Below are 13407 nucleotides of genomic sequence, written 5' to 3'. Positions count from 1 at the left end.
GCTCAAACATGCTGGCTTCGCTACCGCGGCCGGCAACACACGTAATACATGGCTAAGTACAGTTTCTTTTTCTCTCCCGTCCAGCAGTGTCGCAACCAAGGATTCCTCTGTCTCGTGGATTCAAAACATTCGTCAAGACTTCTCCACGCAGCGAAACTGAGTGAGGCGCATCTGTTTGGACAGCCACACTAGACGTTCCGTCCGCTCTCCATAGGCGAAGCCAACAGGGAGGACCAGATGTAGCATCGCGTTTTGGAGATATATTAATCCTACCAGCGCCATACGGCTCAGGTTCGTCCACTCTTAGGACCAAAGCAAATACCCAAAGGTTGTTGTATATTTGAGGAAGGAATGGGGCAGACAAGAATGGTCACTCCACAATAGTACAGTTGAATGCAGTTTAAACCTTTCCAGTTCAGTGTCCCTGCTGAAGGTAATGTCGTTATTGTCTACTCTTGGCCGAAACCCATGGTCTCTTCGACGGCGATCGTGAGCTTCTGCTGAAGCATTTCTAGACTCTTATAAGGTGGCAAATCGAGTCGGTTGAAACTGCCAATTGTTAGTTCTGCGTTTCAGCAAAAGGAGACGCCGACTTACCAAGTGTGTGCCTTTGGCAGATTAGTAATTTCTCCCGCCTTTTCAATAGTAAATCTTCGTGGACCATCACTGCCCTGAAGATCTTTAAATCCGTTGACGGGAATTCGAGATGTTCCAGTAGTGAACTGCAACAGTCGCGATTTCTGTTCTCCGTCCCAAGATCGCACTGTCGCCCAGAAGTTCTGCACGACCTCGTCAGATTCGGTATATCCTCGATAATCGGTGTGCTTCTTCCAGTCGTCGACATCAATCTCCGCAATACCTCCGATAAGGAGCTCAAGCTCACGCTCATCGAAGACGTTGATAAGATCCTGAGGAATAAGCTCTTGGAAGCCCTCCTTGAAAGCTTGGAACTGCTCGGCGATACGTTTCTCAATTCGCCACTTGACCATTAAATCAACATATTCCTTCTTGTTCTCGTTGGTGACTTCGATGTCGCGGCCGCCAGGGATGAGGTCCTCGGTTGTCAAAACTCCAAATCGTTCGTCTTCAGTTGAGAAAGTCTGTTCCAAAATACCTCCGGAAATATCGTTATCCAACATCCACTGCAGGGATCGGTGGAAGTCTGCGTCGACACCCTCCATATCTGCCAAGGCTACCGCCTTGCCGAGCATCATCTTGTATAGAGCGCCGATGAAGAATGCGTCCAAAAAGCGTCTATGGAAAATAGCCAAGCCGACAACTCGGCCAATGAACTTGAAATAGTTAAGATGCTCCGGGTTGATGCCGGAGTGGGGGTTGATCTGAAGGGTGTAATTATCATGGGCGGAGTATTCGAATAGACAGTAGAAGGGGTTGAACATTTCATGAGAAAGAAGGAAGAAAAATTCTCGAGAGAGACCACCATAATCCAGACCGTCTTCGCCATCGAATTTGATCATAAGTCGTTTCTTCAAGTCTGTTGCCGATTGACGTGTAATTTCGGCGAACGAGTCCTCGAAAATGTGAGAACGTCGTACCTTGATGTGGCACTGGCCACTGAGGATTCGCATAGCTGGCTGTGAGCGGAAATAAATGAGCTTTCGCCTGAAGTCTCGCTTATACTGGGGAACATTCTGGTCCAGAGACGAGGGTAGTCGAGGATCGTCCCATGTCGTAGTCTTGGTGTTGTGGTCAACAAAGTAGACGCGAGCAGTGTTAGTGAGGCGCATTTCCCAACCACTGGGCAGAGGACCAAGTTGTGACACGGGCTGCTGTTGAATTTGGCCGTTGGCGTTGTTCTGTCCACCGTACATACGGATGTATTGTTGGCGGCGTGGATCGACCCAGGTGGTCGTTCTTGTGTTGTGATCAACAAAGTAGGGTCGGCCTTCAGGGGTCCATCGCTGCTCCCAGCCTGGAGGAAGTTCTCCTGTGCCAGGGCTTGTCGCTCCAGTGTGCATCACCGCACCACCGTTAGTTGCTGGTGATGCCGCTGGTTGCGGCTGTTGGGCATGCAACGTGGGCGAGTTGGAACCGGTTCGCTCCTCGGGCAAAGTACGGTTCTGATGTCTCTGTCGCTCAACCTGGGTAGCTGCCTCTCTGTCATTTCGCTGCTCCTGAGCGCCAGTTGCAGTAGGTCGGTTCCAGCTCGTCGTGCGGGTGTTGTGATCGACATAGTAGGTGCGGCCTAGGTTGTCTTCACGGCGCTCCCAGCCGGCAGGTAGGCGTCCCTGAGCATCTTCGAAAGGACTGAGTTGATTGGTTTGTCGAGTCTGGCCCGATGCATTTGGTCCTGGAGCGCCGGCGCCGCCATTAGAGTTAATGCTGGAGGGTCGATTTGCCAAGTTGACCTGTGAGCCGCCTGCGCCGTTCGGTCCTGACGTCGAAGATCCTGGTCGGTTTTCTGGCGGGGGGGCGGAAAGGTTTGAAGCGTTCGAAGGCCCGGTGCCTAAAGATGGTCGTGCTGTCGATGCCTGGCCGCCGCGAGCGGGTGCACTAAGGTTGCAAGAGAGGTTAATAATAAGCTTGCCATGAACGACGAGATTATCGGTTGATTTCTTCAGGTCGCGTGTGAGCATCTGGTCTAGATGCGCATTTGGCGTCAGCAGGGTTCTTCACATTCCTTGTTTGTAAATCAAGTGAACTGACCATCAGCATCGGGACTGAGCTCGGGTATGACATCTCCAACGCGAATATTAATGACTCCTAGGAATCCCTGGTCCTTCTTTTTGAACTTCTTTTGGTCGAAAACCTGAACTGCGAGGATGCCATCTTCGTTGGTGCGACTGATGAATGTGAGTTGAATGATCTCTTTAATCAAGGTGGCGGGGTACGTTACAAGTCAAAGCTCTCGTTCCAGTACGGGTTTAGAGTCCTTTTGCTGACAGTCGTTGTTTTGGTTTGTTCGCCATTGATGGTCGCGACAGCAAAAGGGTCGGGGAAGCCTGAAGAAATTAGTGTTCAAGTCCTGGGTCGTCGTAAGAGCTATACGTACGAAAAACGTCCCTCTTATAGAGTCCATCGGCTGCGATAACTTGGATGATGTCAATATTGGAAATTCGAACGGAGGGGTAGAGAAGAACGGCGGTAACTCACTGGTAACCCGAAGGTTAGGCCTGCTACAACGAGGGTCAGCACGAGTATCATACAGAAGACGAAGACATCGCATAGTAAATCTTGAAGCGAAAGCCAGAAGTGATGCTTTGTGAAGGCTGCTGGGAGAGAACTTACTTGGAATCAGTGCGACTGGTCATGGTGTCACCTCTTGCACTGCGCAGCGAGGGACTAAGTCACAACGACGACAACGATGAATATGGGTATTCCTGACGTGAAGGTGAAGATCAGGGTCACGCAGCGAAGCCTTGTCGAGAAAGGGAAAGGCGCTTGATGTAGGTCGTCGGGTGGTTCAAATCGAAGGGTTCAACTGAAGAAAGTTGACGACGCTTGGAGTTGGGGCAATGGGGGAGGTTGAGGCTGTGCACGGGGCGGCGGGCGCGGGCCTAAAAGAAAGACTGGACACGGACGCTCCCCGCTTCTAGGTAAGGTAAAGTAAAGTACAGTACTTGTAGTGCAGCACCTTTGAGTTAGATCTCTGTGTACAGTCGAGGTACAACCAGAGAGAGCAGAGGGTGCACGACAACGGCTGGAACGGGAAGATCAGTGACTATTGGGTAGCTTGCAGCGAGATAACAGTCTGAGCAAAGGCGATAAGTTGGTGAATCATCTAGAAAAAAGAAAAGAGAAGATACCTATTGTATGTACTGTATTGAATGGATGTGATGGTATGCCAAATGCCACAGTGGGCGCACAATCGGTTGCTTGATTGGATTGTATTGCCACGATCTGAGTGGGCTCAGGCACGATCCTATGTACCTTATGGTTGGTTTGGTGTTGATGATGCTGGGAGGATAATCGATCAACCCGACCTGACGGCCTGAAGAGGAGCTTTTTGGGGCCTTGGACCTGGCAGTCTCTCTAACTGGGGGCTTGCTTGGGTGCAGTTTCAAGGACTGGGATAGTTCTTAGCGGGTGCACGAGGTGGGGAAGAACCGAAGTTGTTCTTTTGAAAGAACCAACTTTCTATGAGTAACGCAGCTGAGGTATTTCTATGAGGATTTTCTTAGGTTTTGAAAGTACAATTCTTGTACAGCCACTGAATAACTGCAAGCACGTACACTCTAGCTTCAACATTTTGGCACCTTCCTGGATACCCTATTGCCTCGCCAAGCAATACACCTGCCCAGACCAAGACTTGATCAAATCGATATGGACGTCTTGTGTCCTATTTCCGGGTTTGAGTGGGCTACAATAACAAACTAGCCTACCCGAGATTAAGTTAGTGGTTGGTAAACAGAGGTTCTTTTGCCTTCGTTCCTTGGTAAAGTCTGAACGTCCGTCCTTTTGGATGAAACATCTAATCAGAAGATGAATCTTCCAGAACCGACATGAGTACATTGCATTCATTTGACATGTCTTGTTAATTTCGTGTCATCTCCTTATCTCTTCAGCTTCTTGAGGCTGAGTTATGACTCCCTCGTCATGAATCCCCCTAGCCAAGTATCTGGTCGCCACTTAGATCAGTAGTTGATGAGGAATCTTCACATAATGATTACTTATTGAATTCACCATCGATAACTGCCTCGGCAATGAAGCTTTTAGGATCATGTCACGGTAACGTTATGGAATCATAAGTACCTCTGAAATATTCATCGCTGGTATCTACCTAGGTACCTTTTCCAAGGCTAATTGCGGCGTACATACGGATCACCGGCACAGCAACTGGCGGGCGCCTAGTCAAATCGAGCATCATCTGGCGCTTAAACAGGCCTGCGATGCCTTTACTGCTGCTCTCTGCTCTGTTTTAACAACGAACGACCTCAATGCCTAATAACCACGCTCTCTTGGATCACTCTGAAACCAATCACATACAATGCTTGTGGTACATATACTCGTATTACCCCTTTAGGATTTTTCGTCTCACATTGTCTGTAAGAAAAGCAGACAGCATCTGAACTCACATAGGTGGCTTGCTTGTTTGCATCCTGGAGCCGCTGAGCCACCAAAGAGACGTCGATTATACCAGGTTGATTGCGCCGACGGCTTATGGCATGAAGCTAGGGTGGTTAGCAGCTGCCATTGTGTTCCATAATTAAACATGGCACAACCATTACAGTATAGTATTCCTGCATTGCCGACCGACTTGCACGTAGTTGCTGATGGGTACAACAGAATTCACGACGAATGTGTTACTATGGACCATCCCACCAACACAGAGTTTCGACACAACTAACAATAGAAACAACAGTTGGCTGTTTTGTCTTGCATCACAGTCGAGTAAACCTTTGACTATTTTTTATAGAACCAGCTGAGAAATGAATCAACAACTGTAATAAGCGGAGTGCTGTCAAACTACAGGGTAAGATCGCTGCAACCCTGGTATCCATTGGTAGATGTCAAATATTCTTCCATGCTTCCTGATACCGGGAGTGTCTCACTGCATCCAGACCTTGACTGGCTACTAGAGTTGAATGCCTAAGCCCTGGCACAGAGTGATGTGGGGGTGCCGTATTGGCGGCCTCTCGAGCAGTTCATACCTCTAAGTGAACGCGTGGCAATATGTCATGACATGTTCTAGGTAATTAACATCATGCTTGTAGGTATTCAGCCAGTCAAGCCATCTGGTGTCGCAATTTCTCATCTCCTTGCTAGAACAGGAACAATGCGGCTGAAGGCGCAGATGATATTGTGAACTAGTTTCATAGTATGATTTTGCTAAGACGAGATATAAGTTAAGACCGAAAACTCCTGTTCCCTTCCTCCCAGCTTGTTGTTGACTGGCTATGGTTTTCCACCTCTGACATGATTGATGGATGGTATATCATCCTGTCCCTGCTGAACGCACCCTTCTCCTTACAACAATAACCCTAAATAGGAAAAAATTAGTGACCAATAAACCCGTGATGGTAAGGGCTGTGGTCAAGCCCGTGAGAGTCCTCGACTTCGATCTCGAAAGGTCTAGGTTGACCAGATCGTGGACCATGTCCCATAGATGATGCGCCGCCCTGCTCCTAGTAGGGGGCAAAGCCTCGTCCACGACCACGGTAGCCACCGCGATAACCACCTCCTCGAGGGAAGCTGCCTCGGCCACCGAAGCCGCCTCGGCCACCGCGGAACCCACCGCGACCACGACCGCGGCTCATGCCAGGTACGTTGGTGCGCTTGGGAGTGACCTTGATGTTACGACCCTTGAACACGCTCTCGTTGAGAACGAGAGCCTGCGCAACAAGGCTGGGCTCAGTGAACTCGACGTAGGCGTAACTAAGAACCCATGTATTAGCAGTATTCTCAAGGGTGAAGCAGTACTCGAAACATACCCCTTTGGTTGTCCTGTAAACTTGTCAAGAAGAATGGTGACTCGGTTGATAGAGCCGCAGCTTTGGAAATGACCTTGGATATCCTCAGGAGAGGCGGAGTAGTCGACATTGCCGACAAAGATGCTGCGCGCATCGATAGACTCTTTGTCATCCGCAAGGTCCGCAGACTGCTGCTCTAGAGTCGCCTGCATTTCGCGAAGCTTCTTGGCCTCCTCTTCCATCTCTGCCACACGGCGCTTCATAGCAGTGATTTCTTCCTAAGGGCGCGGCGTCAGTTTCCATATTCATTCCACCTCTTTGCGCGCCTAACACACCTCCTCGTTCGCTGACATTTCGGTTCCGGGCTCCTGTTGCTCATCGTGCTCATCGTGCTCGCGGTCATGGTCAATCTCGATCTCGTGCTGGCCCAAAGGCTTCTCTTCTTGTTTTCCAGAATCCGACATGTTGATTAAGCAGTGGATGATCTAATACGTTGTTTCGCGTGGGGTGCTGCTATGCGAATCCGAGTTAGTGGACGTTGATGATAACTTGAAAAAAGTAGAAAATAAAATCACGTCAAGGAATCTCATGCGCCCTTGACATCATTTGATGATGATGCAACAGAGCGCATATTGATAAAGTCTGATTGTGAAGCACATACCTTAGATGGAAATTCCTCGACGTTGTCCGGATGAATGGAAAAGAAGATAGAAAAGAGTAAAAAACTGTCACACGTGAAAGCGCGAAAGAAGTCCAAGTGATCGCGAAGAAACAAATAATGCACGATCAACGAAGCGAAAGCCAGGGTGCAGCTACTGTAACTTCAGAGCTAGTAGTGCCTTGCACCAACCAGGCTGCATGAACAATGTCATAGGTCCCCTGCAAGTCGGACCTCGACAGAGATTCTAGAAGAGCATGTGGAGAGAAGCCCGAAGATGAGCCGGCGCGCTGCGATCAAATGATATAGAGACGAATCACTCAAAAACAAAGTAAATAAATGAAAAATGGATGGCTATCTGATTGCTGGATTTTGAATTTAGTATGGAGATGTTGAGAAAATACTACTCGCCTCGAACAAGAACTTTGTTTATGTATATGTGATGCTCAAACACTGAGTGACATAAGACGGCATGTATGTTACAGATGGATTGGTAGTAATGCTGAATGGCATAGCCTAAGCTTAAAGACAATAGATATTATTTGTAGAAGATTAAATAGCGAGAATGCAAAGCATCTATTACTGCTCATTCACGGTTGATATCCATCATTTCAAACCCAATTCAGTGTTTCAAAGGGAGGAATATGTCGGAACAGAAGCATTTCCACTTCAGAAATTGGTAGCTCAAGGAGTTTATACTCGAATAGCCAAGAAGGATTCATCATTGTCATGTTATCGTGTTAATGTAAAAAGAAGGGGGATGATCGCTAGGTCAAAATATGGATGCAAGAACCTTTAGCCACGCTGACACCCCCCAAATGCAATCGTTACGTCCTCCAAACGCCGCCCATGCTCTTCGCTAGTCAATGCGTCCGTCTGTAAACATGCCTCGTCCCATTCCGTTTCCGTTCCCTCTAGTACCCAGTGCTCCGAGACAAATATGTTATGTGTTGTAAAGTCAAAAACAAAGGAGAAAGCGTAGATACCCAACACTAAGCATGTCGACCACGCTTACCTCCACCGCCGAATGTGTCCTTTCCGTTGAGGCTGCCGAGATCAAAGATTTCGTCAAAGTTCAGCTTGCGTTTACTCCCAGCTCTTTGCACCGAATGTCCCGGTCCCCTGGGGCAAGCCCGGCTTGAACCATTGGCAAGTCTGCTTTTTGACGGTCGTGTAAGAGAAGGAAAGTCATCATGGGGCCTCGAATCGGACAAGTCGAGAGTAGCGATGTTCGGGTAAGGATGTGACGACTGGAAGTTGAAGGTATCTTGAGAGGGGACGACAATCGGCGTTGGCTCTTCGATGACGGGAGAAATACTCGGAGGTGCAGAGTCGGTTCGCAGTTGGTTTACTTGCTGAGAAGGGACATTCGGGCGGTTCAGTTCGGGGGACGAAGCTGTCTCTGTCTTCTCCGCCTCGTCCTCACTCTCGGTGTTCAGAGAGCTGCTCTCGCGGCCGTCAAGTCGTTCCGTAGCCCACTTGCGGATCTTCCATCCTTCTCCATCGCTAAGGCCCAGTCCTTCCTTGTCCAAGAACTGCAAAAGATCATCGAGACAATCTTGATATCCGTCGGCTCGTGCCTTAGACTGCCCAGCAGCGGAGATCTTGTAAAGCTTCGTCACCGAGAGAGCGGCTGCTTTGAAGACGTCGAGAAGCTGCTCAGGGTTTTCTTGCTGAGCAGGTTGCTTTCCCGTACCGCCAGAGACGCCCCTCATAGGCTCCATCGTTATTAAGCGACGAAGAGTAGCGGAGATGCTGGAAATGAAGAGTCAGCGACGGCTTATGGACACCAAGGGGATAATCGCCTCACCTGGTATGTAGGGTAAAGTCGTAGTTTTGTCGTCTGGTGATACTCCTGTAGAGGAGAAAAGTTGTCAAACAGTCGGAGATACAAAGCAGTCGAAGAAGGTGGGTTGTGTTGCTCCTGATGAGCTGCTCCCAAGTCTGAACTGTTGGCAGGGAACAAAGGTTGGGGTCACTGAAGCCTTCGCCCAGTCATCCACTTCATCACCGCACAGAGCCTGAGAACGGCACTAACCGAGGGGTCTACAGGTGAAGTGGAGAATGATCCACGTGACTTGTCTTTAACTTGGACTTCGTTGTCAGCTTGAATTGTTGTTTTGAGCGTTCAAAAGTGTCAAAAGAGAGATGATGAATGAAACACGAATGGGTTTGAGCTCTGCTGTTGCATAGCTACTTCATGAACTATTAAAAAGAAACTTAATCAATGATTCAGTGACGTCGTTTCTATATGCCGGAATATCCTTTCTTCCTCACGGCATTGTGGAACCGAGAAATAATGACAAGGGACCTGCGCAGCGACGCTAGCCTCGAACTGGCCCCCTTCGAGGTGACCGTTTGATTCTACCTGCAAACATCTTGACAAACGCATCTACACTTTTCAAGCCTTCTCACGGCGTGATTACTCGACAAGATTTTCCACCAACAACGCCCTGGGAACCGAAAAACCAGCCGCTCGAAACATTTACATTGGGTGTTACTTCGCATCGTAACCTCTTGAAACGCGTCTTCTTGACGCCAGTCGCGTAAAGAGGTTCATCCTAAACTCGACTCACGATGGCGCCTCGCTCTCGAGCCAAGGCTGTTGATACTGACGCGTCTATGTCCGACGCGCAGGAACACCGCCAGGGGGAGGAAATGGTAAGCTAACTCTTTATCCAATACAGTTCACCTGTGACTTGTAATCCATAAACCATGTGCTAAATGAAATACTTTTAGGAAGTTGACGAGACCCCCGATTACACTGATACCGAGAACCCCAGTACCGAAGCTAGTAGTGTCGCCGGAGAGCCTACCGGAGATGGACGAAGGCGTCGTACAGAAGTCAACCAACTCCGTCGCAGCATTTTTGGAAAGAAGCACGACCGGCTAGGAGAATCCAAGGTTAGTCGCATTTCATGACAAGGATGTTAGGAGGAGATGCTAACAGTGTTTCTGCAGGAAGATGACACAATTCGACGATTCAGATATCTCCTCGGCCTCACTGATCTATTCCGTCATTTCATTGAGACGAATCCCGATCCCCAAATCCGCGACATCATGACCGAGATTGATCGACGTAATGCCGAAGCAGCCCGCGGCAAGAAGGGAGCCGGGAGACAAGGAGGTGCTACGAGCGAACGACGTCGACGTACAGAGGCCGAGGAAGATGCCGAGCTTCTGAAGGATGAGAAGCATGGTGGTTCTGCTGAGACAGTGTTTCGCGATTCCCCTCCGTTTGTCCATGGTCAAATGCGAGACTACCAAATTGCCGGACTCAATTGGCTTATCTCGCTACATGAGAATGGTATCTCTGGTATTCTTGCAGATGAAATGGGTCTCGGAAAGACTCTACAGACAATATCTTTCCTCGGCTACCTACGCCATATTCTGGACATCAACGGGCCACACCTGGTCATTGTGCCTAAATCTACGCTGGACAATTGGAAACGAGAGTTTGCTAAATGGACACCCGAGGTCGACGTTTTGGTGCTCCAAGGTGCCAAGGATGAACGACAGGCCCTCATCAACGACAGGCTCGTCGACGAAAAGTTCGACGTTTGCATTACCAGTTACGAGATGGTGCTCCGAGAGAAGTCGCATCTGAAGAAGTTTGCTTGGGAATACATTATTATTGATGAGGTATGTTTCTCACATTGACTGAGCGCTATATTTACTGACAAGGATTCAGGCGCATCGTATCAAGAACGAAGAATCATCACTTTCGCAGGTCATTCGATTGTTCTCTTCACGAAACCGACTGCTTATCACTGGCACACCTCTCCAAAATAATTTGCACGAACTCTGGGCTCTTCTGAACTTCTTGCTTCCTGATGTCTTTGGTGACTCTGAGGCATTTGACCAGTGGTTCTCTGGACAAGACCGTGACCAAGATACTGTCGTTCAGCAACTCCACAAGGTCCTCCGTCCCTTTCTGTTGCGTCGCGTGAAGAGCGATGTGGAGAAGAGCTTGCTACCCAAGAAAGAAGTCAACGTTTATCTGGGCATGTCAGAGATGCAGGTCAAATGGTATCAAAAGATTCTGGAAAAGGACATTGACGCTGTCAACGGTGCGGGCGGTAAGCGTGAGTCCAAGACTCGACTGCTCAACATTGTTATGCAACTCCGAAAGTGTTGTAACCATCCTTACCTGTTTGAGGGTGCTGAGCCAGGCCCCCCTTACACAACCGACGAGCATCTTGTGTACAATGCTGGTAAAATGGCTGTTCTTGACAAACTGCTTAAGAGGATGCAAAAGCAAGGCAGCCGCGTTCTTATCTTCTCCCAGATGAGTCGACTGCTCGACATTCTCGAAGATTACTGTGTTTTCCGCGAGTACAAGTACTGCCGAATCGATGGTGGAACTGCTCATGAGGACCGAATCGCTGCCATCGACGAGTACAACAAGCCTGGCTCGGAGAAGTTTGTCTTCCTCCTTACAACACGTGCTGGTGGCCTTGGTATTAACCTGACGACTGCCGACATTGTCGTTCTCTACGACAGTGACTGGAACCCCCAGGCCGATTTACAGGCTATGGATCGCGCCCATCGTATCGGCCAGACCAAACAGGTTGTCGTGTACAGGTTCGTCACAGAGAACGCCATTGAGGAAAAGGTTTTGGAAAGAGCTGCACAAAAGCTGCGTCTGGATCAACTGGTCATTCAGCAAGGTCGTGCACAGCAAGCCGCCAAGGCCGCAGCGAACAAAGACGAGCTTCTCTCCATGATTCAACATGGTGCCGAAAAGGTCTTCCAATCCAAGGGACCCACGGGTACAATGGCCTCAATGGACGGCGAGGTCGATGACGACGATATCGATGCAATCCTGGCCAGAGGTGAAAACCGAACGAAGGAACTTAATGCCAAGTATGAGAAGCTAGGAATTGATGATCTCCAGAAGTTTACCTCGGAGTCTGCCTACGAATGGAATGGCGAGAACTTTGCCAACACAAAGAAAGAAATCAACATGACTTGGATTAACCCGGCCAAACGAGAGCGAAAAGAACAGTCGTACTCGATGGACAAATACTTCCGCCAGACCATGTATCCCAACCCTAAGGCGGATGCCAAGCCCAAGGCACCCCGAGCACCCAAGCAGGTTCCTGTACACGATTACCAGTTCTACCCACCACGCCTGCGTGATCTTCAAGACAGGGAAACCGCTTACTATCGTAAGGAGATCGGCTACAAGGTCCCTCTAGCCGATGGTGAAGAAGACACTCTTGAAGAGCGAGAAGCTGAAAGAGCCCTTGATCAACAGGAAATTGATAATGCAACACCTTTGACCGAGGAGGAGAAAGAAGAGAAAGAGAAGCTGTCGCTTCAGGGCTTTGGAGAATGGAACAAGCGAGACTTCCAACAGTTTGTCAACGGATCAGGCAAGTATGGACGAAACGATTATGAGGGCATTTCCGTGGAGATCGACAGCAAGTCGCCCGCTGAAATCAAGGCGTATGCCAAGGTTTTCTGGCAACGATATACCGAAATTGCGGACTATCCCAAATACATCAAAACCATTGAAGATGGCGAGGAGCGCACACGCCGTGTTGAACATCACCAAAAGCTTCTCAGAAAGAAGATGCAGCAGTACCGAGTTCCTCTGCAGCAACTCAAGATCAACTACTCTGTTTCCACTACCAACAAGAAAGTGTACACCGAGGAGGAGGACCGATTTTTACTGGTACTACTTGATCGTTACGGTATTGATTCGGAGGGTCTTTACGAGAAGATGCGAGACGATATCCGAGAATCCCCTCTTTTCCGATTCGACTGGTTTTTCCTCAGCCGAACTCCTATTGAGCTGTCTCGTCGTTGCACCACTTTGATCACTACTATTGTCAAAGAGTTTGAAGACGTCCCTGCTCGTGGTTCAAACGGAGTCAACGGAAAATCAAAGCGTGAGCCTGACGATGAGAACGACGAGGACAGCATCCTTGGAATGGCACCAGCGAAGAAGAAGGCGAAGAATGGGGTCAAGGTGAGTCATTGAATGTTGATTCTAATCTATTGTCTCTTGCTAACAAACTCGCAGAACAAGGCGCTTGATAATGTCAAATCCGTCAAATCCAGCAAGAACAGCTCGGCGACCCCATCCAGAGCATCCAGTGTTGCGTCTGCCACCTCCGCCGGTGGTTCTACCAAGGGTAAGAAGGGTAGAAAGAAGTAAGCAAAAAAACAAAGAGGGCTCTGGTATGCGGATCGGTATAGGGATAGACTTTTGGCGTTTGGTTGCTTTGAGGGATTATAGGAGAAGTCATCGTGCAATACTTTATTAATCTGGCTTGGTAATTTGTTACAAAGGCCAGAACACGCATCACACGATGCCTCGGCGGTTTGGAGGATATAGGCGCGAGGACGGCTGATGATACATTGTAAAAA

General features: G+C 49.0%; 4 protein-coding genes across 4 annotated transcripts; 1 reads left to right on the top strand and 3 right to left on the bottom strand.

Annotated features, from left to right (window-relative positions):
• Positions 1-449: 449 nt before the first annotated feature.
• Positions 450-3187, bottom strand: B0J16DRAFT_354349 (uncharacterized protein; the record flags this gene model as incomplete). The annotated part of the gene is made up of 6 exons (XM_046129366.1): positions 450-549; positions 598-2602; positions 2668-2804; positions 2858-2963; positions 3014-3052; positions 3115-3187. The coding sequence occupies 6 exons, from the start codon at positions 3185-3187 to the stop codon at positions 450-452; spliced, it is 2460 nt and encodes an 819-aa protein (XP_045987537.1).
• A 2899-nt stretch (positions 3188-6086) lies between these two features.
• B0J16DRAFT_261605 (uncharacterized protein) lies at positions 6087-6649 on the bottom strand (the record flags this gene model as incomplete). Its single annotated transcript, XM_046123281.1, has 2 exons — positions 6087-6336; positions 6393-6649. Coding segments are annotated over 2 exons (507 nt in total), but the record flags the coding sequence as incomplete, so codon positions are not given.
• A 1275-nt stretch (positions 6650-7924) lies between these two features.
• On the bottom strand, positions 7925-8969 carry B0J16DRAFT_83142 (uncharacterized protein). Its single transcript, XM_046134534.1, has 2 exons — positions 8840-8969; positions 7925-8784 (listed from the first exon to the last, which is right to left on the bottom strand). The coding sequence occupies exon 2, from the start codon at positions 8751-8753 to the stop codon at positions 8022-8024; it is 732 nt and encodes a 243-aa protein (XP_045987535.1). The 5' UTR covers positions 8754-8784; positions 8840-8969; the 3' UTR covers positions 7925-8021.
• A 438-nt stretch (positions 8970-9407) lies between these two features.
• Positions 9408-13358, top strand: B0J16DRAFT_83096 (SNF2 family N-terminal domain-containing protein). Its single transcript, XM_046134533.1, has 5 exons — positions 9408-9690; positions 9769-9933; positions 9991-10671; positions 10721-13006; positions 13061-13358. The coding sequence occupies exons 1-5, from the start codon at positions 9607-9609 to the stop codon at positions 13193-13195; spliced, it is 3351 nt and encodes a 1116-aa protein (XP_045987534.1). The 5' UTR covers positions 9408-9606; the 3' UTR covers positions 13196-13358.
• The last annotated feature ends 49 nt before the right edge of the window (positions 13359-13407 follow it).

Source organism: Fusarium flagelliforme, assembly GCF_020744385.1.
Source record: "Fusarium flagelliforme strain FIESC 12 MPI-CAGE-AA-0113 chromosome Unknown B0J16scaffold_2, whole genome shotgun sequence".
In the NCBI taxonomy this organism is placed as follows: domain Eukaryota; kingdom Fungi; phylum Ascomycota; class Sordariomycetes; order Hypocreales; family Nectriaceae; genus Fusarium; species Fusarium flagelliforme.
This window is presented reverse-complemented; position numbering and strand designations above follow the sequence as displayed.